Source organism: Chelmon rostratus, chromosome 1 (genome assembly GCF_017976325.1).
Source record: "Chelmon rostratus isolate fCheRos1 chromosome 1, fCheRos1.pri, whole genome shotgun sequence".
Taxonomy (NCBI): Eukaryota; Metazoa; Chordata; class Actinopteri; order Chaetodontiformes; family Chaetodontidae; genus Chelmon; species Chelmon rostratus.
Genome location: NC_055658.1, coordinates 20,496,653 through 20,524,211, shown reverse-complemented (window position 1 = coordinate 20,524,211; position 27,559 = coordinate 20,496,653). Strand labels below are relative to the sequence as shown.

Here is a 27,559-nt window from a genome sequence, read left to right as displayed (position 1 = left end):
TTCTTTTGATGTGTCATAGTGGGAAAAGCACAGGAGTGATTAATGCGATTAATGACGGCCCTGCTGCAACATGTATTATATTACTGTGTGCTGGGAACAGGTTCAGCTAAAATGGAGTGCAGCCCTCATTAATGTTATTAATTACACCCATTGTTTTCCTGTTATGACATGTCAAAATGTCTGAAGTGAAAAGGGCCTCATGTGCAAATACTGCATGTATTTGCATACAAATTCTGATAAGCAGTGTCACACAGAGAGAATATTGTATGTTAGTGAATCACCACTGAAAGAATAGGTTTTAAGTCTTGATATGATGGAACGTTAAAGAGTATTTCTCTCACACTCAGTTGAAAATAAGTACATAGTGGAAGTAAGGAGCTTGTTATAAATACCGAAAAATAAGACGACAGATTTCATGTTCTGTGATCAAAAATCTTTTTTCAGATTCATATTACATGAAAAAGAGAAACATGCATTGCTTGTGTTTCTATTCACTCACATTGATTGACTAAATATTGGAAATAAACGCACACTCGTTGCAACTGCGATCTGGTCTACTCTAAGTACGGCAACACTCTGGGATTGTGTGGCTAATAATAGGCCAAAATAAAAAATAAATAAATAAAACAGGCAGTTTCAGTAACTTTTCAATAATAAGTGCACAAAACAAGCGTATCACTTGGGGAGACTCGGAGATATACTTTTCAGAGTAGTATTTCAGTGAAAATTCAGAACACGTGGATTAAAAATAAAACATCAGTCATGCATATTGTACAACTCTTTATTCAACGTAAAAACTCCATTTTGCTGATATTCTCAAGAAAACAATTCCTGGTTTACAATTCCAGTGACTGGAAGGAGTAACAAACATATGAAAACATGTCAGTTTGTAATAATTCAGTAATTTTGTTTTGTCTAAAATTTAATCTTGCTGGTTATTGCGAAAGCCCATATAAAGTGATGGTTCCTACGGCAATCATGCAGTGATTAGCAATCTGAGCAATATCCAGTTAAACAGCACATTTTCAACTGGGCTGCACTGTTTTAAACAACCACAGCTACTGAGAAGGACGAAGCTTTACCTTGTAGTGCCATCAATTCTTAAGTCACAAGGTAACCTTAAAGTTAAAGGGAGGGCTGTAAAAAAATCATCATTCTGAAGGCAAAACAACTTTGAAGTCAATGAAGTACTACCAGAGCAAAAAAGGAAGAAAATATCCCACCTCCCCCTCAACACACTGGCACCACATCCAGTTCTTCTCCCTTTTGTTCACAAGTCAGTTAAAAAAAAAAAAAATTCCCTCCAGAGAACAATCACATTGACAACAATGCAGCAAGGGGAGCTACAAACAAGCCACAGAGCTGATATTAGAAATTCTGCCACTTGTACTGAACATATGTTGAGACATCATTCAGTCCATTTACAACATTTCCCATTTTCAGTAAACAATCCCTACAACACTGCAAGTACTTAGTTTTGCCATGGAAACGGCTGACTGTAAAGACAGTGGAAAAACAACACAGATGACACAACTGTAAGACAACTCAAAGGTTTGGTAACAAAAAAGAACGCGCTTCACGGATGGCTCAGTATGTTCTGGACACAGAAAAACAGATTTAACACGTACTAAAATGAGAAAACATGTTTTTTTGGGCTGTGAATTGTTTTTGCTCAACCAAATGTCTCTTAGTCAAAACAACAGAGCATTTTTTTATCCAAAGCTAACCTGCTCAAGCTCATTCTGACTGCAGGTCTGGACTGAATAAACTCCAGGCTTCCTTTCCAAAGATCGTCTAAAGGCAGTGATGTTCCTCTTCTACACACACAAAATCTTTGTTTAGTTAACTATATAAAAACAGACCCAGTCAAAAAAATCTACAATCAACAAATACTTCTAAGGCTAATGCTGTAAACCCCGTTTATCTATCAAATGACCGCTTCCTATAGATTGCCTGCGTTAGGCTTTCATAAACAGGCCTCCAGAGGTTCCTGTAAAGCAGAAAGTTCATCTGATGTGAGTTTCTAAATACTGAATACACATTTCAAAAACAAATCTAAACTAAAAGTCTGTCTGGAGAGCACATCCTGTCTGGAGAGACAAACATCCACCCATCAGCTATAACTGCTTATCCTTTGGAGGGTTGCAGGCTGGAGCTGATTCCAGCTGACACTGGGTGAGAGGTGGGCTACACCCTGGACAGACTGCCAGGTCACTAAGCTGAAGATGAGCTACACATACATTCGTTCATGACAATATTCAGCTCAGATAATGTTTCTATTCAGCTGGCTTTGATTGACCTACTTCATTGAGAAATTATGGATGTCCAAAAAGACAAAACTTTTCCTGTAACGGTAAAAATACTGAACATGGGGCAGCCAAACTAAGCAAGTCTGATCAGAGAAATGTATGATTCAAAAGGAAATGCAGAGAACGTTAGTGCTGGCATACATCACAACCATATCAAAAACTGAGAGAAACTAAAAAATAAAGCTATCAATCACATTGACTGTGATCCACTCACAGTATCAGTGGGCTTTCAGCATACAGCTTTAAATATCAAAGACAACTTCAGTAAGAAATGAACTTGATTGATGCAAAAATACAGAATTACTCCAAAGCAACGTATTTACACGTTCTTGTCAATCTGGTGACCGGGGCAAAAAAACAAAATGCCTGTTTCTCAAAGTGGAGAAAAGGGAGCTGCACTCTCACCCCCTGACGTAAAGCAGTCACTCCTGGTGCTGGTGACTGAGAGGATGTCTTCATTCTTTCTGTCAAACATTGAGACCTCCACCAGGAATCACTTCATGATGAGGGGCTACAATTCTTTGTGGATCTGTCGCTGCAGTACTATGCAGCCACCTTGTTGTCCTTCTGGGGGAAAAACAAAGAAAAAAAACAAAACAGCAACGTAAGTCTAGAACAACCACCTCTTCATCTACTTTTCCTATGAGCTGCAAGGAAGTGCATGTTTGGAATACCTTTTCATAATTTACCCTGTATTCAAAATCAGAGAAATCCCGGCCTCCTCTGCCACCTCTGAATCCACCTCTGAAACCAGGAGGGGCGCCCCGGGGCGGCCCAAAGGACCCTCTGCTCAGTGGCCGCCCTCGGCCTCCACGGGGCCCCATGAAGCCTCGGCCACGGAAACCCCCTCTTCCTCGATTGTGTCTCAGAGGAATGCCGAATGTCTCAGAATTCATTCTTCTCTCCTCTGCCCAGGTCGACCGCCGCTCCCTGACACAAACAAAGACCGATCAGTATTCATCTTTTTGGGTAAAAAACACACCTCTAAGAGACACAAACAGGATGCACCACAGGCAAAAAAGCTGCTTCTGGCTCTCAATTTTAACATGTCCTGCACAAATTTATTTCACTTAGATAATAATAACTAAGAAAATAACAATCAGAAGCCGATATGAAGTGTGTATCACTATGAAAAGCCTGTTTTGGTTCCAATCTCTCTGAAGGAATAAATCCCTTTATATAGCTGCTTTAAAAATGCACAGAAATGTATTAATTAAACTTCGAATGAGGCTTTGTCTCTCATTCAATCTTTAAATGTACTTTATGTTTTGGAGTATGTTACGAACACATTGTGCAGTTTTATAGATAACAAAAATCCAATGCCCCTCAATATCTAGAACATGTGGAGCCTTGATAGGATGTTATGGGTACACTGTAAACCAAATAAATAAAACATGGAAAACATTGTGAAGTCAAAATCCACATATTCATGTGCTTATTATTCATAACTTTTATTGTGCCTCCCTCAACACAGCTAAGATAATATGTGACTTGCCTTGAAAATCCTCTTTCGCCCGATTTACTGAAAGAGATAAAAAAAAAAAACAGTATTTCAGTGTATTAATAGAGTACATTTCACATGTTTAACTTAAGGATTATGAATATTTAACAGAGATACCATTCAGACCAACAATCACACCACTGAAAACAGAGGCCCCTGGTGTGTTTCAACACAGACCCTTGCATGTTTTTTGAAGCAGCGCAACAGTAAGTCTGCACACAGCCTAATGCATTTAGCAGTTGGCATCAGAGTCTCCCCCATCAGAGTAGATTTAGGTACAATGACTTCGTGCTCACAGTCCGCACCAAGCACGTATTTGAACTGTGGACGTGTTGAGGTACCTTGGGTCATCACAGGACAGGTTATCAAAGAAGGACTTGGACTTGTCATAGTAACACGTGTTTATCACAGCCTCCTCCTCCTCATTGGTCCCCTCATTGGCTGGATGTTCAGAGTCAGCTTCTTCTCCGTTCACTGCCTTGTCATCTGTGGATATGTCAGAAGAAATTCTGTGAAACATTAAGCACCTTAAAGACAGTCACCTACAATCAATAAGGTGACCACGAGGACAGTGGAGTGTTTTGTGTTTGAGACTGTAAAGCCAAGAGAACTGATAAACTGTCCTGCACTGGTGAAAAATAAAAGCAGTGCTTTTGTTTTTCAACCTGTAGTTGGTTTCCTGTCGTTGCCCTTCAGGACTCAGGTGTGTTGAAGCCGTACCTTTCAGTTTGAGCTTGTTCTGGAGCTCTTTGTCAATCTCATCTTTGTGGAACTGAGCGTTGGCAGTCTCAAAGTCAAAGTCTTCTTCAAATTTCATGGGGCCATCCCTACGCACGTTTACTTTGCCTCTGCTGCGGTTTCCTCTTCCACGGCCACGGCGGTTGGACTGAGCAGCAGCTGAGAAATAACAAGAGAAAACTGAAATCCAGCAAGACTCCAACAAGCGACATCTCAGCCCACTGTGTGCACTCAAGTAATTTAAGATTAAAGTGCTGACTTTAACTGGCTTTAAAAATAAATAAAGACTGAAGGCACTGCAGCGCTTTTAATCTGTCATCCCTGATAGGCGCCAAAGTCATTGAAAAAGTTAACATCAACTCAAAAAAACAGCAATAAAAATGTTTGATGTTTGTAAAAATGTTTGGTTTGTTTGGAAATCTTGTGCAGTCCGTGTCTGGCTGCAGTCTACAACCCACAGACATCAGATGCCTGGTGGCTTTACTGGTCATGTTCTGCCAGAGCTGTAGTTTACATTAAACCTTCAAAAACCCATTAAAGCTGACTGTCAGCACATTAACCTCATCATTCCACCAAATTCAATCCAGTGCATTACAGCGTAGAAACAGAGCTGTGAAACACACATCGCTGCCCAAACACAATTTGACTGCACTGTAGATACCTAAATGTGATGGAATAAATGACAAGACTTATAAAGTGACACGTTTTTTCTCACCTAACATATGTACTGCAATGAGACGCCTTCTCAGGCGAAAACAAATGACTTTATCACCGTAATACTTATGTCCACATAAGTTAAAACCAGTACTACTAATACAACTAGTGAAAAAAAATGTTTGTGGCTGCAATTAAGTGAGTTAATGGTATTATTAAGTAAAGGTAAAAGACTACCTACCAGCAGCTTGGTGCCTGTTAGGATCCCGGTTTTCAACAGCACCATGTTCATGATCTGGCTGCGACACCTTCTGAACCTCAGGAGCTGAACCGCAAAAGACGACATTTACCACCAATTTAATTCAAAATACAGTGAGAAGGCTCTAACAAAGTACAACATGCATGAGCACACAATGGTTGAGTAACATTAATACTACCTCAGATACAATGCAGATTCATCCAGCTTTTATCTCTGTGAAATAAAGTCCAGCAGGTGTTCTTACCTTTTTTCTGGTCCAGCAGGTCTGGGGGCTTCTGGCTGCCAGCGGTGGTGCCGGTGGTTCTGGGAGCTGCCACCCCCGTCTGGCTCCTCTGTCCTACAGGTGCAGGTGGTGCTGGGGCAGCTGAAGGTGGGGCCGGCACTGCCTGCTCCAGGGTGGAACTTTTTGATAAAGCATCCAGCTGGGGACTAGTGCGCCCTGCAGGAAACAGCAAAGTGAGATTTAAACTAAGATTTTCTTAAAAGCAGAGGCAGCATAGTGTCTTACAGCAGCTGACAGAGGCAATGATAGTTTGGTGATACACCTGATGCCGAATGGGTATCTATTAGTCCCTCTCCATTACTAAGATTTACATTAATCTTCAACCCTGATACCAAACAAAGTTGGGATGCTGTGTCCAACACAAATAAAAACAGAATGCAATGATTGGCAAATCCTTTTCAACTTATTTCCAATCGAATACAATACAAAGACTAGATATTTGATGTTTACAGTGATAAACTTTATAATTCTTTATGAATGCACACAAATTCTGAAGTTGATGCCTGCAACACAGTGCAAAAGAAACGGGACAGAGTCATGTTTAACTCTGTGTTATATCACCTTTTCTTTTAACAGCACTCAGTAAGCATCGAATCCTTACCTCCTGCTCCAGAAGATCCAAACTGCTGAGCTGGAAGGGATGAAACACCAAACTGACTGTACGGTGGGACAGGGGTCCTGCTGTATGGAGCATAGGGCCCAGCCGACTGGAATGATGGTCCTGCTGCAGCATTGGTGGATCCAATTGATGACTAGAAAAACAAATGGAAATTCATTTGAGAAACCAACACTGACTGTAAACAAACAGCCCTTTCACACAAATTCCAAGGGGCTACACGTGGGATATAATATAAAGTGGTCATTTCAGATGTCTGACACAGATTAAATCATCATCCACAAGACATGAATGGGACACTAGCTGTGAATCACAACTGCTAAAAAGACTTGCTGTGACTGTCACTATTACAGTTGCAAATGTTCATGAAAAAGCTAGTGCATTCGGCGAGCCACACTTAGATGCAAGACAGTTTATCATTATTTACACCATGAAAAATAAATTATATCAACAAAAGTATTAGCTGGAAATGGTAGAGAATTAATTTTCACACACTTTGACCCATGGAGCTTGCTCTCTCCACAGCAAATATTTCTACTTGTCATAATATGAAAATCACAGATGTGACTTATTGTAGTTACCCTTCACTAAATCAAAAATATTCTTTCATTGCACACATGCTACTAATGGCATTAAAAGACTGCTTTCTTCTACTCAAGTGTCCCAGTAACCTATGACAGTGGGCCAGCATGCACAATGCATGCACCATAAAGAAGAAAAGACCTCAACAATGTTCTTAACAAAGTTTTGCATATATGTTTGTAGAAAATATACAGAACATGTAACAAACTTCCATTTATACAGCGACTTTATAGTACAAAAATAGACACAAATCAACTTACTTGAACTATGGCAGGGTCCTGAGGAAGGCTGCTAGTGGCTTTGGGTGGCTCACAAACTGTTAGGTCTTTTATATCACTTCCCCTGAAGATGATGTACTCAAACACTTCTTCCCGAGGTGGGATAGGCCTGTCAGTGGGCCGGTCTTCAGTTCCAAAAGAGCGAACTGTTGGGAAAATTCAATTTAACTTCATGACTTTACATCATTAGTCCTTTTATTGAGGATGAGTAGATCTGTGGTTCAGTCTATGACGATCCATGTACTGTGCAATATACCTGCATTTAACAATTACTGTGGATCACAGTCATGACATTGGGTACTTTTTAATACTATGAATAGTGATACACGAAAAGGCATTTCATCACAACTGATTTCTTTCGGGGAAATGTTCAAAGTTTAACAGCAACAAGTAAGAGCACATGAGCCAGAGTTCGGAGAGGTATGAGGTTGATTTTCTCTACAGACAGATGTAAGAAAGGCACCCAACAATACAATGTAATAACCACGACACCTGTGACCTTTAAATCACCAACTATTACTCTGCCTAAATAGATCATTTTTCGGGCTTGGAAGGTTAGACTATATGCTTTACTTTACGGTTAGAATATAAATTTGTGAGTGCGTTATGTAGTTAAATAAACACGCGTCAAAGTTTGCTAACCGCACTCAAATAGTGCTTTAGTAAGAGATGTCTGATAGTAACAACGGGTTTTATTTTCTTTATACGGTTTGCCACTGAGTACTCAGAATGAGGGCGACCTATTTCACGTTAGCCAAAACACAAGGTAAACAAAGGACGCAGAGTGAAGTTGGCTGCACGGCTAGCTAACATAGCTAAAAGCACTGACATCAATTTCACTTTTCCCATCTCGTAACACTTTGTTAAGTTGTGTAGTAAACCTTTTTAAGTACTGCGGCCCACCTCTTGGTTACTTAACTTACCTTTAGCAAGAGCTACTGTCGAGTTTTCAGTGTCAATGGTATACAAAATTCCTTCATAGCGAATCTCGGCCTTGGAGATTAGGCTAATTTTGCTGCCAATGTACGGCGTCCCTCCTGCGCTCATATTTGCACTCTGATTTGAATAACGCACTTGCTTCCACGAAATCCCTTTTCTGTCAAACGAGAGGGTAGATTTGTTACTTTCAGAGCTAGCTGTAGTTTTAATGCCACATTACATGAAGTAGTAAGTTGCGACGTGAGTCGGACTCGCTCGTTCCTGGACTGCTTTCTACCACGACATGGCCGTTTTCATTTTCCTTCGCCCGCCGCTAAGGATGTTGGGAAAAAAGGCTAAGCCTCGTTCTTCTAAAGTTGCCTCCTCCTCCTCCTCCAACTGCAGCCCTTTTTCATAAATTAAAAGGGGTGAATTGGCGAAAACACGGTGAACTGAGTATTCCATTTATTGGCCCATAGTTATGTTTACTTTTATAATATTTTAATATTTGTAATATTTTTGAAGGAAGAAATCCGTCAGTTAACCATAGGATGTTTAATAGAGGTTTGAGATTCATCCAGTCTATTTTATCGCGATATTACACAGACTTGCCTTTCTCCGCCAAAGACCGTATAATAGCTTTTATGCGCTTCACCCTGCCCCCATGTTGCCAGATAATACATTGATAATACATTTTTAGATGTAGAAACTGAAAAGATACGGAATTATTTGTTTTTGACGCATCAAATTGCACGATTTTTCATGGTAAACCCTGAAACTTAGACACGTCACATCCTACTTTGGCATTATTATGTAACTACATGGCGCTTGCACTATTTAGAACAGGTCATTATACTACCTTAAATTAGACAAGAAAAATCGTGAAAAATACAACTAGGACGCCCCCCCCCCTCCTCTAATGACGTCAGATTCATTCCCACAATGCCCAGTAACACGCAGGCGCACTGTAAAAAAATATAACAGCTATCTGTGATCAGAGATGGCGGGCGCCTCCGACCCCCTGGAAGATATGCTCTTTTCAGAGGTGGATGAAAAAGCTGTGAGCGACCTAGTGGGCTCGTTGGAGTCACAGCTTGCTGGCCAAAGCAACCCAGCAGGGAAAACAGACGAAAACGGAGGCGCTGGCTCAGTGGCCCCCGCTAACCATCACTTAGGAAAAACGCTACCAGCTCCAGTGGGCACCACAACACTAGAACAACAACAACAAGGACGGCGTAATAAACCTGAGATGCGCCAGGAGATCAACTCTAAAGACGTTAGCCCGGATAAAACTGTCACGTCTCCTTCTCTGGGTTGTACCCCGTCTTTTGGCGAGCCTTCCACCACTTCGGCTGCCGGTGTGAGCGCCACTAGCAGCGGTTCGCAATCACATGGAGCATCCATCACAACACTGACTGCATCTGGTGTGTCAACTTTGGCGTCTACGCCAGCCAGCATCAGCACCACATCCAGCCGGGGGTCTAAGGTTAACACGGGCACAGGTGAGACGACGACGGAAGCTTGTCCGCCGAGAAAACGCATAACCACACCGCGGAGGAGCGCTTCGGCTCGGATAAAGAGTTTGAACGGCGCACCTGTAACGACGAGAAGGACCAGCAACACGGCGGTGGCTGAAAACGTTAGCCCTGTGGATACCAGTGCGACTACCCCAAACTCCACCCGACCGGTGACATCCTCTATCAACACTTCGACTTTCACCTTATCTAACGCTAACCTCCCTGTAGGTCAGTCGGCTATTGCGCTGGACCGGGGGACTCCCACCATCGCTTTGCATCGACTCCCGAGTCATATTGTGGCGAGCATAGCCCAGAACGGCAACGGGACCAGTGTGTCGGCCTTGGTCCAGCAGGGCACGCGCATAGGAACCATCACCTCTTCAGCCTCACCCGGGAACCACGACAAACCGGTCACAGACACTGGGGCTTCCAAAACAGACGATTGTCAGTCCAAAATTGTAATGTCAAGCCAGCCTGGTAGTGTCAACTCTGTAATAAGCACTGTTCCCCCTGCGCCTTCTGTGGTCACACCAACAACAACTACAGCTGCAGCTACAACGACCACAACAGTGACCCAGCCTTTGAGCTCTGCCACAGCTGCTGTCTGTGTTACAGGGGTGGCAACGAGTTCTGTATGTGGAACTGGTCAAACTACAGTGACTGCCACCCTTAGCATGGTCAGGCCCACAGCCCCCTCTCCAACACCTGCTGTGGCCACCTCTGCACAGTCTCAACCCCGTCCTGGACTTACAGCACCTCAAAGGATCGTAGCCCCCCAGCTGATTGTCAGACCGCCTCAGCAGCAGACTACCATTCAGCTGCCCCCTGGGTTTACCATCCCACCGGGTAAGGTTTGCAGGAGGGGGAGGAGAGCAGCAAGGAACTGCTGTTTACACCTGTGTTCAAATGACCTTACTCGCTCATGGGTTTGGTTGTCAGTAGGATACAGGATTCGTGTGACTGTCTTCAGTATGAGGAAATTGCGTGTGTGACATCCTCTTACCATGTTTGTCTGAATGTGTCGGGGAAGTTCTCCAAGTTATCCCGTGTACTGTACATATTGTACTTGTATGTGCCTGTTCCTGAGGTGCTGTGTGTTTTCGCATGGTCACCTAGGGAATCAAACACTTCACCCAGCAGTGTTTAGTGCTGTGATGTGTCAACTGAACCGTGCAAACAATTCAACATACACCAAGCATCTGTAACAGCATCCTAAAACAATGTACAATTGTGATAACAAATAGACAAAACTTACATGAGGTTTGCAGTGTCAAATTAAATTTATCCCTACATTTGAGACTTTGCTGATGCCTAAGTCTTTCAGTCTCCATAAGAGATCAAACCTGTGATTTTTGTTTTTGCTCATGGGACAAATATCACTGCCATTTGGCCATGCTGTCATGGTTATAGCCCAAAACAAATTAGTTTATGATTTATGTTAGTACTCTGTCAGGAGAAGACAAGGCTCTTTCCAATGAAATCATGTAAATATGACCACCATTGTATTCATACATCATACAATGTTAGCAGAATGTCGCATCTATAATAAGGCATTTGAAGGTTTTTCATATGCAACATAGTTTGGTGAATTGCAGCTACTATCATGAGTGTCACCAAAGTTCCAATCACTTGTATTTTTCCTTATAGCATTTCCAAGAATAATAATAATAAGGCTTTCCTTCTCCATGTACAAAAATCATAGAGGAATATGCCTTAACGTTAGTGCAAACACATCAACAACTTGAAATATTCGCCCATAGTGCATAAAGACATACAGTACATCGATGATTTCAGACAACAGTATGGTTGAATTATTTTATGAAAAGTGGCACATGCTTAGAATACAGTGGCTCTTCAGTAACATTACTGCTGCCCAAGAAAAGGCAACTTAATAAGTAGAGACCTGTTGCCATCGCACAGAATTTGCAGAATTTGTTTGTGTTGTTTTGTGGTTGCTGCATGCAGAAGCCGAGCATGGCCGTGCTTGCAATTATAATTTTCTTCAATGCTGTTATCTTGTGATCACAAGTTAATTATTCCATTATCTCAAGACAAACAAAGCTCGTTTTCCTGTGATAATAGGTTAATTTATCTCGATATCTTCAGATAACGAGATAATCAACCCTTTGTCACGAGAAAACCAAAAGTCGTTTCCTCTTCTTTCTTATAACATGTACCAGAGATCAGGAGTGTCATGCCAGCATGCATAGATGGCATCATGACAACTGTAGTGACTGATTTAAGCTCAAAATGTCAGCTCAAGGAGTACGCATTATTGATCAACGCATCAGAATATACTTCAGTCGTACTTATTCTTGTGTTGTATGTATGTATTTATCTGTATCTAAGCCTGTCCCTTACAACATTTAGCCATAATGTAAATACTCGGCTATTAAATCACTAGAGAAAACATTCTTATAACAAATTGCAAAAGCTCATAAAAAGTTAATATGATTTGCTTTGAAAGTCCCAAACCCACCCGACAGAGCAGTGTGAGTGTGTCATGGTCTCTTATGATTCTTATGAAGTGGTTTCTGTAGCTGTGAGTAAAGTTGGGGATGCACAGGGAAATGTTTTTGGGCAACTCAGCTGCGCAGGCAAGCAAACAAACAACTTTTTTCTAAACTAGTTTTCCCCCTTTTTTAGAAAAATGAGAGTGGGGAATTCCCGTACAGCCCCCTGCAAAGTGCTGCAACGTTTTGGTGTTACTATTTTGGCTATCCTGTTTGCCAGGTCTTTTTGACTTCATGGAAATTCTGCAAAGACAAACAAATGTGTAATAAAACATTTTATCTTGCCCTTTAGCTCATATTCTGATACCCATGAGGTCTGGATCTTTTCTTGGAATGCTGTTATTACGATGTAGCATCGTAAGCAGAGTTGTTATACATTATACACGATGGGTTGTCCTGATATATAAAAATAATAGATGAGGAGTAGTCTGTTATTGTCTGTAAGAGGATGCCTCACATTTAGACCATGAGACTTCTTCTGCTTCCAACCAGAGAAGTTTATCACTTTTTTATAGTCAGTTTATCCCTCGGTTAGGTCTGTTTCAACAGGTTGCTTAGAACACTGTATGTACATTTGAAATGGCCTACTTGATTTGCCCTATTACATGATTTAAACAGACACGTTCCAGCCAATCAGAAGCAAGTGTTTTCAGTGCCCATGGTACAAGATCATTCACCATTCAATTCCAGTGTGAAATTAATTAAATTAGTAGTATGTTGCCATTTAGTGTGCCAATCAAATCATCTCATTTGCCGTCTACTTTTCAATTCTTTTCTCTTGAAGTTGTATTGAAGCAGCTTTGCAGGTTAAACATTGCATTCACACTGGCTGCTTGTTTAGAGTATTTGTTTTAAATTGCTATTTATCTTGCTAGAATTTCAGGATGATACTTATCTGTGGAAGTGGTCCGTCAAACCTGCCATGCACATCCACATCCAGCATTTGGCTTTAAATACCATTCAGTGACTATGTTGTTGTAGTGTTTCCTCTAATGAATGTTCCTTGTGATTTTTCAGGGATGGTGTTGGTACGAACAGAGTTGGGCCAGCTAGTGATGGTTCCTCAGCAAGCTTTGGCTCAAGCTCAAGCTCAAGCTCAAGCTCAGGCTCAGGCCCAGAACAACATCTCTCCCCGACCTGCCACCCCCACAACAGGAGCATCCTTCAGAGTAACAACTCCACAGGTGAGGCTCCACTGCAGAACCTATATGGTTATATACTTACCTATACGCTGCCACCGTAATGTTTCTTTACAGTTAGACACAAACAAGAAGAGGGTTAAATTAGAAGTTAAGGAGCTACGCTAGTAAATACACGTGACAGACTGTATAGCAGCTGTCCGTGTACCATGGCTTGCCTTGTTGTAGTCTGTATCAGCACACATGGCACAGTAGGTTCTGTTTCATTTTCGCTTGTAATCGCAGAACTTCCTTTGCTGCCTGTTGGTGGAGACATTGTAACACTGCAACATTTTTGAATGAAGCTTGTGATTTGGCGAGTTTTTTTTCAAATTCATGTAGGTTGTGACACTTCTCTGTCACTGTAAATGCATGTATGATATGAACAACAGAAATGGCTATATATATGGCATAATTTACTATCTTGACCGTAAACACGAAAAGCATGATTCAGTATTATTTTAATATTCATTTCATATCAACACAGAATAAATATAGGCATTTTCAACAGTAGTCTATGCAGAGCAAAATCCATCGGCGTGAGCCCACCTGGCAAAAATAGACCAGCCGTGTAAAGACGATTTATTCTGGGGTAACCAGAACAAACAGAGGATCAGAAATGAATCATGCTTTTAGTTGCCAGAATGATTCATCCAAAAAAGAAAACTGTGCATTGGCACAAGGCTTGTCTAGCTGTGTTTTTGAGCCAATAATGCATATGCCACCTATCCCTGTATAGCCAATGGAGATCCCAGAATCTTAGCATCCCCATTCTCTAGCGTGTGCTTTGTTTGTACATATGGAGTCAAATACATTTTTATTTAAGATCTATTTAGACAGCACGGCGGCTAGCACTGTCTAAACAACGGTAAGGTCTTTGGTGGCCTCTGCCCTGGTGTGTTCATGTGTTAGCATTATCTCCCCATGTTTTAGCGGATCTCATCCCACGCCAAAAGACTGCATGTTAGGTAGCACAAATACTACTGGCCCTTAAAAAGTCACTGGCCTCAGAATTAGAGCTGGTTGCTGAGCGCTGTGCTGTGGCTTTCCACTGCTCCTAAATAGTTAAGATGGACAAATGGAAGTAAACAAATTTCTTTGTATGTTATTAACATGTGATTTACAGCTCAGCTACAGTAATTAGCATTTCCTAGTGAAGCTGTGTGAATCTGTAACCTGCAGACATGTGTATATGTGCCAGTTGTCACCTTTATTAGCTGGTAGAGTCAGTCCAGAGTTTCTGGAGGGTCCAGACAGAAGAATCTCCATCTTGTTCAGACTGAGCTGCAAGAATGTTTGAAACATCCAACAATCAATGTCATTGGGTCGGTGTCTGTGTGTCATCAGCATAGCAGCAAAAAGTGACTTTATGCTGCTAAATAATGTGGCTCAGGGGAAGAATATTGTTGCTGCTTCTGAAAACCATGTGTCTCCAAATGTAATGATTTAAACTGAAGGATCAAATGTCTTTATGGGCAGACGAAATGATTGCCGCTGTTTTATTGGAGATGTCCCAAGCACATCCTAAGGTCCAGTATTGGGTACATCTGGGCACATTTTAAAGAACTGGTATCAGTATAAAGACAATGAATGCAAATCCTTTCTTTACTGTACTGTGTTTTGTCCACCTCAGCCTGCTAGCGTTGCAGTACTGCTGTCCTGTATAGCAGCCAGGCAGTTCTCTACAGCTCTCTATATCTGAGTGAAAATTAGGGTGTGAATGTGAAAGATTCTACTCAATATTAGAGGACTTGGATTGGGATCAGGGCCAAAAACACGTTATCTGGACATCCCTTTACATTACAGGGCATGATTAAAAACCAGCTTTGTGAAAAATGCATTGGCAGGAAGCTGAAAACGGAGCAGTTTTTCTTAACTCAGGAAAAGTTGACATTTTGGAGACACGTGATTTTAACTGAACAGTGACATCATATGGAACGGACTGAACACTGGTAAAACTCTTGTCAGACACCATGTGTAAGTTTTGACGATGGGGAAGACCTCATCCAGGACATGAGAAAAAAGATCACACACATACTGCAGGACACACGGACACCTCCTGGTGTTGATTTGATTTTGCTAAAATAGTATTTGAACATTTACATTTAACAATATTTAATTCAGTATTAGAATTCAGTATTATTTAATAAGAGATTTGTGTCTCAGAAACACAAATGATGGTGAGATTATATTATTGTTTTTGTTACGGTTTGTTGCAAAGAAAACAGGCATTAACAAATATGAGTAAGATACATGTAGTTTACGTGCACCAACCCGTCTTTTATGTGTAGCTATTTTATTTTAAACTGATATTCAAATATAGGAATTCAAGTCATGCAGACGGTTGTTTCGACCTTCATCGCAAAACACACCACGAAGAACACTCACAGAATATGGGTGTGAAGCAAAAAACACGGACAAAGCTCAAAACGATATGAAAGACGACCAGTCATATACATGCACGTACATGTCGGTCAATGGGTCACCCACGCACAGATGGGCTGGGCACAGTCATTTCAAATATAACATGACATTTCATCTTGATGTTTTTATAGACGTGGAATTAAGTCCAGTGTTGGTAGTGTCATTTTCCTCAGAAAAAAGACAGAAGCATTTTGGATTTTTTATTACTAAAGTTTATTTCCGGGGGTCATGAATGAGGTCTTCTCAAATATTGAGTTTTTATAGTGGTGTTTTATGAGTTCTTAACTATTTCCAAATCTCTTATTTATGTGGCTTTTATTGAGTTTTTAAATGTCTTGAATTCTTGTTGTATTTTGCCTTTTCTTTTACATTTTGAAGATACTTGTAGTGTCTGTATATACCATAGCACTGCTTTTAAGTGTTTCTGTATTATGCCACATTGAATTGGCACATTTCATACAAGTGCCCGTAAAAGCACTATCCCTGTTTGTGGGCAGGTACGGTGTTGGCCGAGTCCGTTGTTGGGCACTCCACTTCCCTCTGTGCCAGCTTATAAATGTGATTGGCCTGAAGCCGTGTGGTCATGTGTCCAGCCCACCTGTGTGTGGATGCACATATGTATGTTTATGTATACGAATGGTTGTCTCATATCTTACAAACCGTTTTGCATTTTTTTGCTTCATATTGTTTGAGTGCCTTTGTGGTGTGTTTTGTGATAATATACTACAAGTGCTGCTGGAGTTTTGACCTCGTCAGACTTTTTCATTTCTCCATACACACTGAAAGTAGATGAAGTTGTGCCAGAAATCACTACTCTGCTTCTACAACCTTTGCTGGTGCGCCAAATCAACGCTGCCCAAAATACAGTAAGTGCCCACACCAGTGTAATGCATATTAGTTATGAAGAATACTCCTGGCATTGCTCTTGACTAAGGCACTGACCTCAGAACTGAAGTTAGCGCTGCTCCTTTGCTTCAAATTGTTAGTGTGAGTTTAATGCAGAAGTTGGCATACTGGGATTAGTAGAGGAGAACATAAATAAATAAATTAAAGTTTTTAGACAATCATATGAAACTACTTTTCACACCATTTCATGTGCACTTTTAGGCATCTAGTTCTGCAATGGGGAGCACCAGATCCAGCTTCTTTTCATTTTTAAAGCACATCAACCTCAGACCTCTTTGTATGAGAGCACCATGACCGACAGTGTGACATTGTACGGCCACATCTCCTCTATACTTCAGTCCTTTGAGCTCTGCAGAATTTCTGTCAATGTCAACCTTTGTCAACTCTAATCTGACTGATTGGAGAAATTGGAGAAACTTTGATCTAATTATGCGTGAGTACACACAGTTGATGTTGGGCAGGCCTCATTAAGTGAACAGCTTCGCACTAGACCCTAATTGGGATGTGATTAATATGTTAAACTTTGTAATTATAATGAATGAGTATTCTTGATTATTTTACGTATAGATTAAACTGAGATTAATAGGTAAATTAATGTCTCAAGGCTCCTTAATGACTCCATGGGGTCCTCTCATCAAAATTTAACGAGCCACTGAATCATTAATTGGAATTTGCTTATTATCACCTGTGGATACATCATTCATGTAAAACTTGAGCTTGTGCTGCTGGGTCCACACCTTTGGAACTTAATTGCTTTTAATAATGAGATCGCTGGATAGTTTGTCTCTCACAGTTTCTCTGTCATCACTTAGGACAGATGATATTAGAGCATCTTAACTTCTCTTGACTAGTGTCTTTTTTAATGACATCAGAACATACATGCTTAAACACCGTTGTTCAGTTGAACATGATGGACAGCTGAGATAATGTCAGGTTGGACTGCAACTAATAATTATTTTCAATTATCAATTTATCTATTGATTGTTTTCTTGATAGATTGCTATTATCGCTATTGATCACTATGTTAAATGACTAAAAAGACTTTCTAATACTGTCCTGTGATGTAATCTGTCTGGCACACAGCATGCTGTTGAAAGCACCGTTCATCTTGTACTTTAAGTGGTTAAATCTAGTTGCGGACAATGTGTGTACAATTTTTTTAATAATAAGTAATTCAGTATAAGTGTCTTTTATATAACTCTTGGTCATAACCATGTGCTGAGATTGTGGTCGGCCAGAAAACAGAAGTCTTTAAGACAAGGCTAAGCGCTCAGTTTAAAAGTTAGGTTCTTCCAACACACACTGTTCTGACCTCTCAAGGCTGTAGAGGACCCCTCTTTACAAAAGGTCAAAGAAATATCTGAGACACCTGTTCATCACTAACTGTGAAGACAAAAGGCTGCCACTAGAGGGCAGCATTTCATTGTCTTTTTCAGTGCATTTAGACTTTGTGGTTCAACTTCTGCTTTCACAGATGAATTAAACTGTTTCCTGCTCTTCTAACATTTTGTACTCAGAAAATGTGTTCAATTTATTTGATACTACTATTATGAGTATTATATTAAACAGTATCTGTGAATGTAAAACAGTCAGACACATTAAAATAATGTGGCATTAGTACTATAAAATCTGATCATAAATGTCAAGGAAATACAGCCTACAGTACCAAACACATACATAATCTATAGCAGTGTGTACTGGATTATTGTGGGTATACTGGTGTTAGGAATACCCACCATACAGCAGCAGTATGATGCAGTGTTTGTTAGTTTTACATTCTCACGAGGTCTTGCTACACTGTAGAATGAGCTGTTTGAGGCCAAATAACATGTTTAAAAACTGAGATTAAGAGCTTTTCCTTCTTAAAGGGAAAGTGCACCCTCAGTTTCTCTGATACTTTCGTAGCAAAGAAAGAAAGAAAGAAACTTCATGCTGATACGTCCTATGGCAGGTGTAAATGTTAGCCAAGACAGAAGTCCGCATCAGTTACACAAGAACGCCCCACTCCTGCCTCTGTGCTCGTAGCGAGCCAACCTGTATCCATCCTGATATGAACCCCTCTCAAAAGAGAGTCGCAGATTGTCATCGCCTCTCGCAGTCACACTGATGACAAATTAGCGGGCCGCGGCGTTGCCATCTCGACAGGAAAAGCAGAAGCAGGGAAATGAAAGGGAATGGTGTTTATTCCCAGAGCTCAACCCCTCTGTCGGCCTGTCACTCTTCCCATAACCCTGAGGGGAGAAACGGAAGGCATCCTGAGCTTCCTTCCTTCCATACCTGTTAAATCATTCATCATCCAACTGCCTGATTATTTTAAAAAGCTAACAAGGCTTTGGCTCTTGAGTGTGTTTGTGTGTGGCTGTCTGTGTGTGTGAGAGACAAGAGAGTGAGCAAGAGAGAGAGGCATAGCTAGCGGTGGGATGCACCCTGTGGCTCTAACCAACCCCCCTTCACCCCCACCGCCACCGCCACCCCCATCCCCTCATCCCTCATACACCCACGTCCCCCAAACTCCTCAGTACAACATTCTTTGCATCCTACAAAACTTTTATTGGAGGGGAAACTCCCTCCTCCTCTCTCTTATCCTACTTCTTCTCCTCTACGCTCCCCTCTTTGCCTCTTTTCTCCTGTCCTCGTCACGGTTGTGTGTCTGTTTGTGTGTTTTCATTTGTGCGCAAGACAAATGCAGTGTGTGTGCCTGCTCTCTCTGCTGCCTGTGTGTCAGTGCTTGTCAAGTGTGTGTGTGTGTGAATGCTTTGGCCTGTCTGTGAATGGACGGCTGTGTGCCAGAGGTCGGGGCAGAGGCCCTCTTGGGTTGTCTTGGCTCACAGACAGGATATCAGGCAGGAAGTGTGTGTGTTTGAAAGGCTTTTAAAAAATATCTTTTTTGCTGCTTGTTATTATTGTGCAAATAGCCTTAATTCAGAGAGAACCTACAGCATGTTCTGACCTCATTCCACACGTTTGTAACGTACTTTGAATACATATCTCATGATTGAGTATATTGCTCTAGTGCACGACTGGAAAATACAGTGTGCCATTCCACATACAGTGCATTATGTACTGTACTATAATTATATATATATTTATATATATACTGTATATACTTTGTCTGTCTGATTTATTCTGCTTTTTCAACCTAATAATACACATCTTGGTTCTTAGGTTGAAAGAGATAACAGACATCGACAGACTCCAAATACAAATGTCACACCCAGAATCAACACTAGACATCTTGCTTATTTTGTGCATGAATTAACAATGAAATGAAACACACCTACCCAAGAAATATTTGAGCAACCTATAGTCTGATTGCATTTGCTCCTCTATAGCTGGGGGAACGCATATAAAAGGTGCTGCTATTCCAACACAGTTCAAATTAAAGCTGAATGTCAGCTCTGAAACCTCCCAATTCATGTTTCCTTTCAAATCCACTGTGCCAGAGTAAAATGCCAGCAGTACAACGCTAAATGAATCTGTTCAAGTACTTACTACAAATACTTAACTGCATGTGTAGAGGAATATAACCAGTCTGATCTCTCTTGTATGTGTCCTGCATGATCTGTTTGTACTGAGTGTGAGGTTTTGTCTCTCTGTCGTATGTATTCGTGTATTGTTATGTGAGGTGTGCAACTGTTGACCCAGTGTCATCAAAACAGATTGTTTGACATTCATAACACTATGTACTGCAGTAATCGGTTCCTAATCGCAGGAGGTTTCAGATTCAAACATATTCTTAAGTCTGGTATGTATTTATGTATGTACTCACTCATCAGTTAATAACTTCAGTCATTTAACTACAATGTATGGTGTTGACACTGTACATTTATTTTAATAGATGGGCCCTGTCTACTATTCTTCCATTTGCTGTAACATTCAAGTCAGGTCTCACATTATGAGCCAGAATCAGGACTAGATACACAGGCGAAACTGGGTCTTCATGGATGGTTTCCAATGCACTTTTTTTTTAAGTTGCATTAGTCAAACCAGTTTTTTGGTGTCTGCAGGTTTCATTTAAACAAATTTCAATTAGATAAGCTAATTTCTCACAGGAAATATAGCGTTCCAAGAAACAGCAGCTTTACTCAAACTAATCATCTTGTGTCTGGATTTCACAGATTCCAAAATACTGTAAATGCTGAGGCCTGTTTACGTTTGGTTAAACCATTCAGGTAAGATAGATTTTGAAAGTGAAGTGACCAGCTCCCCTAATAAATACACAAATAAACAACTCTGTCGACTTGATTATAGGCAAGTAGTATGCATGTAGGAAGTGTAAGACTTTGTCATAACCTGCAGTTATCATGAATTTGTTGCTAAAGGCCTCAGGAGTCAGTGAATTAACATCTCTGTCTGTTTTGATGTTGGTCATGTCTGAGAATATATATGAAATCATGCTTTCATGCTCAACCTTCCTTTGAAAAATATCTGTCAACTATTCTGCTGTTAGCTCCATCATTTAGCCAAAAACAAGTGGTCTTGCGTATCACAATGTACACTAGGGCTGAGCGATATGCAAGAAAAAAGAAATCATATTGTGATTATTTTGATAATGATTGCAATTTCGGTATGAGCCACAATTTTAGTGAGAATGGTATTTTTTGCATTTCATTTTCACTGACAAAAAAAGCTGTGATTTTTGCTGGTGTCTGTACAAAAACAAGAATGTTCCCTTACATCTGGAGAATAGGATTTGTAGGCCTGGGCATCTCTGTAGCACCACACTGCTTCATTTATTATGCCTCCACGCCAGCGACAGCCGTGGCTGGAGGCATTATGTTTTTGGGTGTCCTACATACGTTCCATTCTCGTGAATGTGATATCTCATGGACACCTGGAAAAAATATTCTTCAAATTTGGCACAAATATCCACTTAAACACAAGGATGAACTTGTTAGACTTTGGTGATCAGAGGTCACTGTCACCACACACAGCTCATTCAACATAATGTTCTGCAAAAACACTTTTTTTGCCCATTATTTAACACCATAACTTAGCAACAGAGGGGGAGATTGTGACCATATTTCACATTTGGTCAGATACTGAATTGGTGACACTAATCTTGGGTGTTCACGTTGAAGCTGTGGTGATTGCTGGACCTTCTGTGCTGCCGGATTGAAGATGTGTGTGTCTGATATATACACACACACTATCAGGTCAGCAAAGCTTTGCTTGCTAATATCCTCCTCCTGTTCTGTTTATTATCTTAGTTTACTGATAGGTTGAAGAAGCAAAGTGCAAATGCTTCCACAAATGTGAGGATGGTTTGTTCTGCCAGTCAATGCACACCAGTTTCACAGAGTGATGCAAGAGATATCTCTGAGCTGAACCTACAAAAGAAAAAAAAATCTGGACCTACAAAAGGCCTATGAAGATTTGGAAGAGTGCACTTGGCCAAACTCCCGTCCAGTGTGGTCTACACTGATGAAGCTGGACAAGAGCAGCAAGAGAAGGTCAGGGCTTTAAAAAAGAGTATCATGGATCTCAGTGTGACTGCAGCAGGAACATGTAACTTTGGCCATAAGGCTTGTTCCCTGCAACACTAAAGATAGCCAGGAGACCCAGTCTGCGCATGCTGAAGAGGCAGACAAGGTATATCTCCAAATGCAGAAGATTCACGTGGAGCTGATGGACCAGGCCCTGACTCTGACGACTGGTGGGAAGGAGAACAAGGCTCCAACAAAGTGCCGGTGGGACAGAACTCACAGGGACCAAGAACAGAAACTGACCAGCTCGACGAGAGAGCAGAGAGGCAGGCTATAGACGCTGCTGTTTCAGAGCCGCAGCTGCAGCTCTGAAAAGATCAACAGGTGCTCGAGGAGGAGGCTGCCAATAACCTGGTCAAAGACTATCTCCTGCTTTAAATACAGCAGCTCAGAGAAAAGCTCAGTGCTGAAGAGGCCCTCAGAATTAAAGATCTACTGAGGATGAAAGAGGACGCTCCTATGTGGATCAGCTGGAGCACCTGAAAAAGGTGAACCATGAAGTCGCAGCTGCCCAGAAGAAAGCCGAGGAGGGGCTGCAGATACATCTGAAACAGTGGCAGGATGAGAGGACCTCTTTTCTGAAAACCATTGAAAGGCTCCAGCAAACACTGGAGGAGAAGCAGCAGGAGGGGTGAGAGGGAAAAGGAGAAAAGAAGAAAGGCTGGCTGACCAGGCTCTTTGTATGCTCTTTGGTGGAGCGGGATCTTGCCTAGCAGGATCTGGATCAGCAGGATTGCCTGTCATCCGTAATTTGTGTTTGGCTTGTGTTTGTTTGAGAATGTCAATAAATATTGTTCTGTTGTTCATGTAATGAATAAAAATACAAAGCAGTCATTCCTGTATTGTTTTTTTCATATCTGTGGAGAATCATAAGCCACATGTCAGTCAATATATCAGTGAAACAGCTGTGACGAGAACATGTTTGAGGGATCGATGTCTGTTTTTGTAGAAATGTAGACAAAATGTAATTTTAAAAAGATTTTAAGGGTTGTTTTTGCATCAGTCTCACTTCTCACGATGATTTCTACTATTTCCAATGTTAGGTACATATTCAGTATTTATTGAAATAAAAGAAGTATTGGTGCTTAGTGTATGTGAGTTTTGAAAGACGTTTTACTCTGATCTCACTACATTTCACATGTTTATATAATACAAATATTACATTTGTACTTGACTTAAGTGATTGATCTCAGTCAAAAAACACTTCTCCCCAGCGTTACTGAAACTTAATTTTTACCCATGACTAGGGCTGAACTATATGCAAAATATCATATTGTAATTTTCACTGAAAGACATAAGAAATGATGATGTGATTTTTGCTGTGTTCTGTACCAAACAAACATACCTTACATCTGGAGAATCAGATTTGTAGTCTGGGGCATCTCTGTAGCACCATAGTGCTTCATTTATAATGGTAGCTTGCGTTATAATGGTATCTTGTGACACATTTTACATTTTTCCATAAATTGCAGCTCCTGTAATTTTGGATATTTCACGTGGCCATATTGCAATTTTGATATTATTTTGCTGAATTGTTCAGCCCTTTGCACACACTGCCGGTCAGACATCTGCTGCTTCCTCTGCCTAGCAAACTGGCAAGTTTCCTATGGACTTGCTGGTCAAATTGTGCTAAAATTCAAATAGTTTACAGGAATGTTCCCACTTAGAAGAGGAGAGCAAGAGACATCGTTTTCCCTATTGGTGAAACCTTCCCCACATTAACTTCTGTATAGATAAAGGTTATTGGTATTGTTGCCTGTCATGAGACCACAGCAGTATGACACTGTGACCCACTGCCACCTGACCAAACATGCTCCTCTCTGGTTCAGTCGTCAGCACCACCAACGCGCTGCCACCTTTTTTCTTCTTTCCTGCTGTCATGACCTTTCCTTATCTGTCTGTGAGGCACGCGACTGCTCTTTTCTTCCTGTGTTGTTCTGCCGCTCTCGTGCCGTCCCGGTCCTTTCTCTGGCCTCCATTCACCCCCTCTTCACTCTTTCTTTCACCTCTGGAACTAACACAGACTCACCTTTGCTGTTTTTCTTCCTTTGTGTCTTTAGTGGTGTTTTGCATTAATGTATCTCCCCAGCTCCCCTTCCTCTCCCACTTTCTCTGATATCTTTATACTCTCTTGTTTCCCTGTTTGACCTTTTCTTCTCTCTTCTCTCTGTGTATTGCTCTCTTTCTTTCCTACAGTCTCCTGTGACCTCTCAAACCACCAGGCATTGTTCTTTGACCCCAGCCAAGATGGTACCGTCTGCCTCTCCCACTCCTTCCAGCCCTGCCCTCCAGACCTCCTCCTCTTCCTCTTCTTCCTCCTCCTCCTGTCCTGCACTCCGCCCAGTGAGACAACCCTCCTTACTTTTTCAATTCACTCCTTCATATTTTCTTCCTTTAGCATCCCTGACGAGTGATGCCAAGAAATAGTGCAGTGACTCAGTGGTAGTCTAGAGGTCACACGGTAGGTTGCGACCCAGGTGGGGGAATCTAGGAGTGTAGAAAATGAATGAGATCTGTGTTCTACACCCTCAGTTTTCGCTGTATCGGCAGAGAAAAAGCGGCCCCAATACTCACCTGAAAAAAACTGATTCCAAAATGATGGAAGCTGATAGAGACAATTCTTTTTAATTAACATGTACACAAACTTGTGATTGTAGTCTTTTAACATTTGTTAATTACAATGGTTTCCGTTCTGCAGAATTTCTTAGTGCATGTGAATGCAAAGCTGTTCAGCGGCATCTCGGAATGTCACATTTTACCCCCTGCACATGAGGGCGCAATCATAATTTGTTATTGTTGAGCTTTTAAATTTTCCTCAGCATTTGCAATGTTGCTGTGGGATTTAATCATTTGATTGTTAAAAATACAGCAATGAACATCAAGTAACTTTGCCTGCACAATGTATCTGCAGAACGACTTAACCTTTCTTTTCAAACATAATCTTGCAAGCAAGATGTTCGCAGAGAAAAATGGGAATAATAACTGATTTTCACCAACTGAAACAAGTATAGCTGCCGGGTATTGCTGCCTTTGCTACTCATCATAGCATCCTGTGCTGTACACTTGCACTGGTGAAGATTGTATTTTAAGTTAACCTCTCCAATTTCTACAGATCTGAGGCTCTGGAGGCTCAGATCAGACCCACTGTTCCCATCCAAATATTGTGTATTCAGATTATGTTTAGATGCAGTTGAGATGTAGTGCAGATTTTAATTTCTCTGCTCATATTTTATTCGTGGAGGGCTGTGACTTTCGTTAAGCAGAAAACATGGTATGCTGTACACTCGGAGTGCAGGCTCACTGTGGCTGTTTGGGACCTCATCTGGCCTTCAGCCTTGACCTTTCCTCTGTGTTCGGGAGATATCTTGTTATATACACACTAACTAGGCGGCTCTTCGTTGCAGACATACGCACATTTTGGTTTGCGCTACACTGCACGACCACATCACATATGTAGAGATGCTGTGTGGCCTTGCCCCCGTCCACATGTGGCTTGAGTGATCAGAACTTAATGTGTCATCTTTGCATTTTGGGTGCATTCACACCTGTATTTAGAACTGTCCACTTATGATTGCATCACAGAAGATATATTTTATTGCAAAGTGTGAACAGGCCCTGAGAGATTTCAAAGAGGTGATGAGGGCTTAAGAGTGAGAGACTGCTGACGGCACCTCATCTGTTGAGCAAAATTGGTGTTTGGCAAAGTAGACAATGGTTGGCTAATGTTTGGCATGACCAGGAACAGATCTTTAAAGGTGGTTTCCTTTGTCAGGCAGGTGACTATTGAGAAAAGCTTTGATGGCCTCTCGTCTTTCCCAGCCTCTAGCTTGTCACCACCTCTGCTTCCTCCTCCTTGTCTGTTAAGCAATGTCCAACGAAGTCAGGACACAAGATGTGACAGGAGCGCTGTGGCGCCTGCCTCCTGTTCTCTGTGGCCTTGCTGCGAGCGAGGCGTCACGTCCTGTTTATCTCTCTGTCTCTTCCTTGCTCTTCCAGAAGGGCCCTGTGGCACCGGCCGTGGCTGTGACGGCTCCACAGCAGACCCCCGTGGTTATGGCCCCCCAGGCCCCGGCCCCGGCCCAGGCTGCCTCCCAGCCAGTGCAGCCTCCGCAGACGGGCATCGCCGCGGCCCCCGGAGCTCCTGTCGTGTCCCAGGTCTGTTCTCTCTGCCGTCCTTCCTCCCCTTCACCGCCCACACTCCACCCTCAAGGGTACAGGCACTGTCACAGCTGCCAGCAGGCTGGCTGTGTCACAAGCTCAGCCCTGGACCCACAGCCTCACCGCCTCACACAGCTGGCCATGCACCCGGAGTCTCACACATGCCGACACACGTTCGCACTCGTACATTCACAAGTGCATACCAACCCAAGGACATGCAGACGCAGACATAAAGGCACAGACCCGCCATCAATACAGGGACACATGGACTCGGTCGTACAGCCAAAGATGCAGGCTCACATACACATAATTAACACAGAGATACAGGGTTACATACTCTTACATCTCCAAACATCTCCATGTGTTCAGTTGGAGAGCCCTCATAGGTGCTATAGTTTGTTTACACTGGCAGTTTGAGTGGACAGGTACCATGTCTCATTTGGCTACAAAGATGACTGGGCAGCACGCTAAGTGTGCACTATGCTCTGATTTGTCACTGATGTTTGTCAGCTTCTTTATCAGTCTAAGCAATTTCATTCTTTAGAGTCTTTGTACAAGGCCCCTTCGTTTCTTTTAAAGTTAAATGATAGTCCTACATTGGCTCTCATCCTAAACTAATAGCAATGTAAATGTTGATTAGCACCTTAGAAATAAGATCTTTGATCCTGAAGCCTCTGAGAAAGTGAGCAATTTATAGCTTGAGCTGCCAGTTTTTTTTTTTGTTTGTTATTTTTTCCACTGAAGGTAAATAATTGCAGTTTTATCTTCTACAGGAAATGCAAGAGAATGTCAAAAAGTGTAAGAATTTCCTGGCCACGCTTATCAAGCTGGCATCTCACAACTCTCCGTCCCCTGAGACTTCTAAGAACGTCAAGGCTCTGGTTCAGGACCTGCTGGTGAGCTTCAAAAACCAACCAACAAACACTGTTCATATGGATATCATGGAAAAGTTGTGCTTGTATAGTTAAGAAAGTTTTTGCACATGGTTATTTACTCTTGATCAGATCATGGTCACTCACATTTTTTTTTTTAGCATTTTCCACAAGAAGACAAGTATTTTAAGAATCAGCATTTTTGAAAGTCTTGACAAACTTTTTCTTTTGACATTTTTTAAATTGAGTGACAGTATTTTTTCATTCATTCTTTTTAAAGTGTGATTTTACTCTTAGGAGTAATAGTCAGTCAAAGTTGACACCTTAATGTGTTGTATTGACTATTTCTAACCTGTAGATGGCAGCA

The 27,559-nt window shown here is 41.5% G+C and overlaps 2 protein-coding genes across 5 annotated transcripts in view; one reads left to right on the top strand and one right to left on the bottom strand.

The window, feature by feature from the left end:
• Positions 1 to 421: 421 nt before the first annotated feature.
• Positions 422 to 8,455, bottom strand: lsm14ab (LSM14A mRNA processing body assembly factor b). 3 transcript variants are annotated; one of them, XM_041955499.1, is made up of 10 exons: positions 8,144 to 8,455; positions 7,203 to 7,366; positions 6,346 to 6,496; positions 5,706 to 5,900; positions 5,444 to 5,527; positions 4,531 to 4,707; positions 4,152 to 4,296; positions 3,805 to 3,831; positions 2,984 to 3,239; positions 422 to 2,876 (listed from the first exon to the last, which is right to left on the bottom strand). In XM_041955499.1, exons 1-10 carry the CDS (start codon positions 8,265 to 8,267, stop codon positions 2,853 to 2,855), a joined length of 1,347 nt encoding a protein of 448 aa, XP_041811433.1. In that variant the 5' UTR covers positions 8,268 to 8,455; the 3' UTR covers positions 422 to 2,852. The 3 variants fall into 3 exon arrangements, with proteins under 3 accessions (XP_041811433.1, XP_041811514.1, XP_041811592.1); XM_041955580.1 differs by having other exon boundaries at positions 2,999 to 3,239; XM_041955658.1 differs by having other exon boundaries at positions 422 to 2,873; positions 2,999 to 3,239.
• A 683-nt stretch (positions 8,456 to 9,138) lies between these two features.
• LOC121610088 (transcription initiation factor TFIID subunit 4-like) overlaps positions 9,139 to 27,559 on the top strand; it is an 87,378-nt gene continuing 68,957 nt past the window's right edge. For both annotated transcript variants that reach the window (XM_041942018.1, XM_041942027.1), the window contains exons 1-4: positions 9,139 to 10,501; positions 13,186 to 13,352; positions 26,159 to 26,317; positions 27,094 to 27,216. In XM_041942018.1, the coding sequence (XP_041797952.1) occupies positions 9,139 to 10,501; positions 13,186 to 13,352; positions 26,159 to 26,317; positions 27,094 to 27,216 (1,812 nt within the window). The remainder of the gene's footprint in view (positions 10,502 to 13,185; positions 13,353 to 26,158; positions 26,318 to 27,093; positions 27,217 to 27,559) is intronic.

Coding starts and splice junctions, on each gene's coding strand:
- lsm14ab (XM_041955499.1), bottom strand. CDS start 8,267: ATGAGCGCAGGAGGGACGCCGTACATTGGCAGCAAAATTAGCCTAATC. Junction 5,528..5,705: donor CCTGCTGGACCAGAAAAAAG/GTAAGAACACCT, acceptor TTTGCGGTTCAG/CTCCTGAGGTTCAGAAGGTG. Junction 4,297..4,530: donor GAACAAGCTCAAACTGAAAG/GTACGGCTTCAA, acceptor ACATATCCACAG/ATGACAAGGCAGTGAACGGA.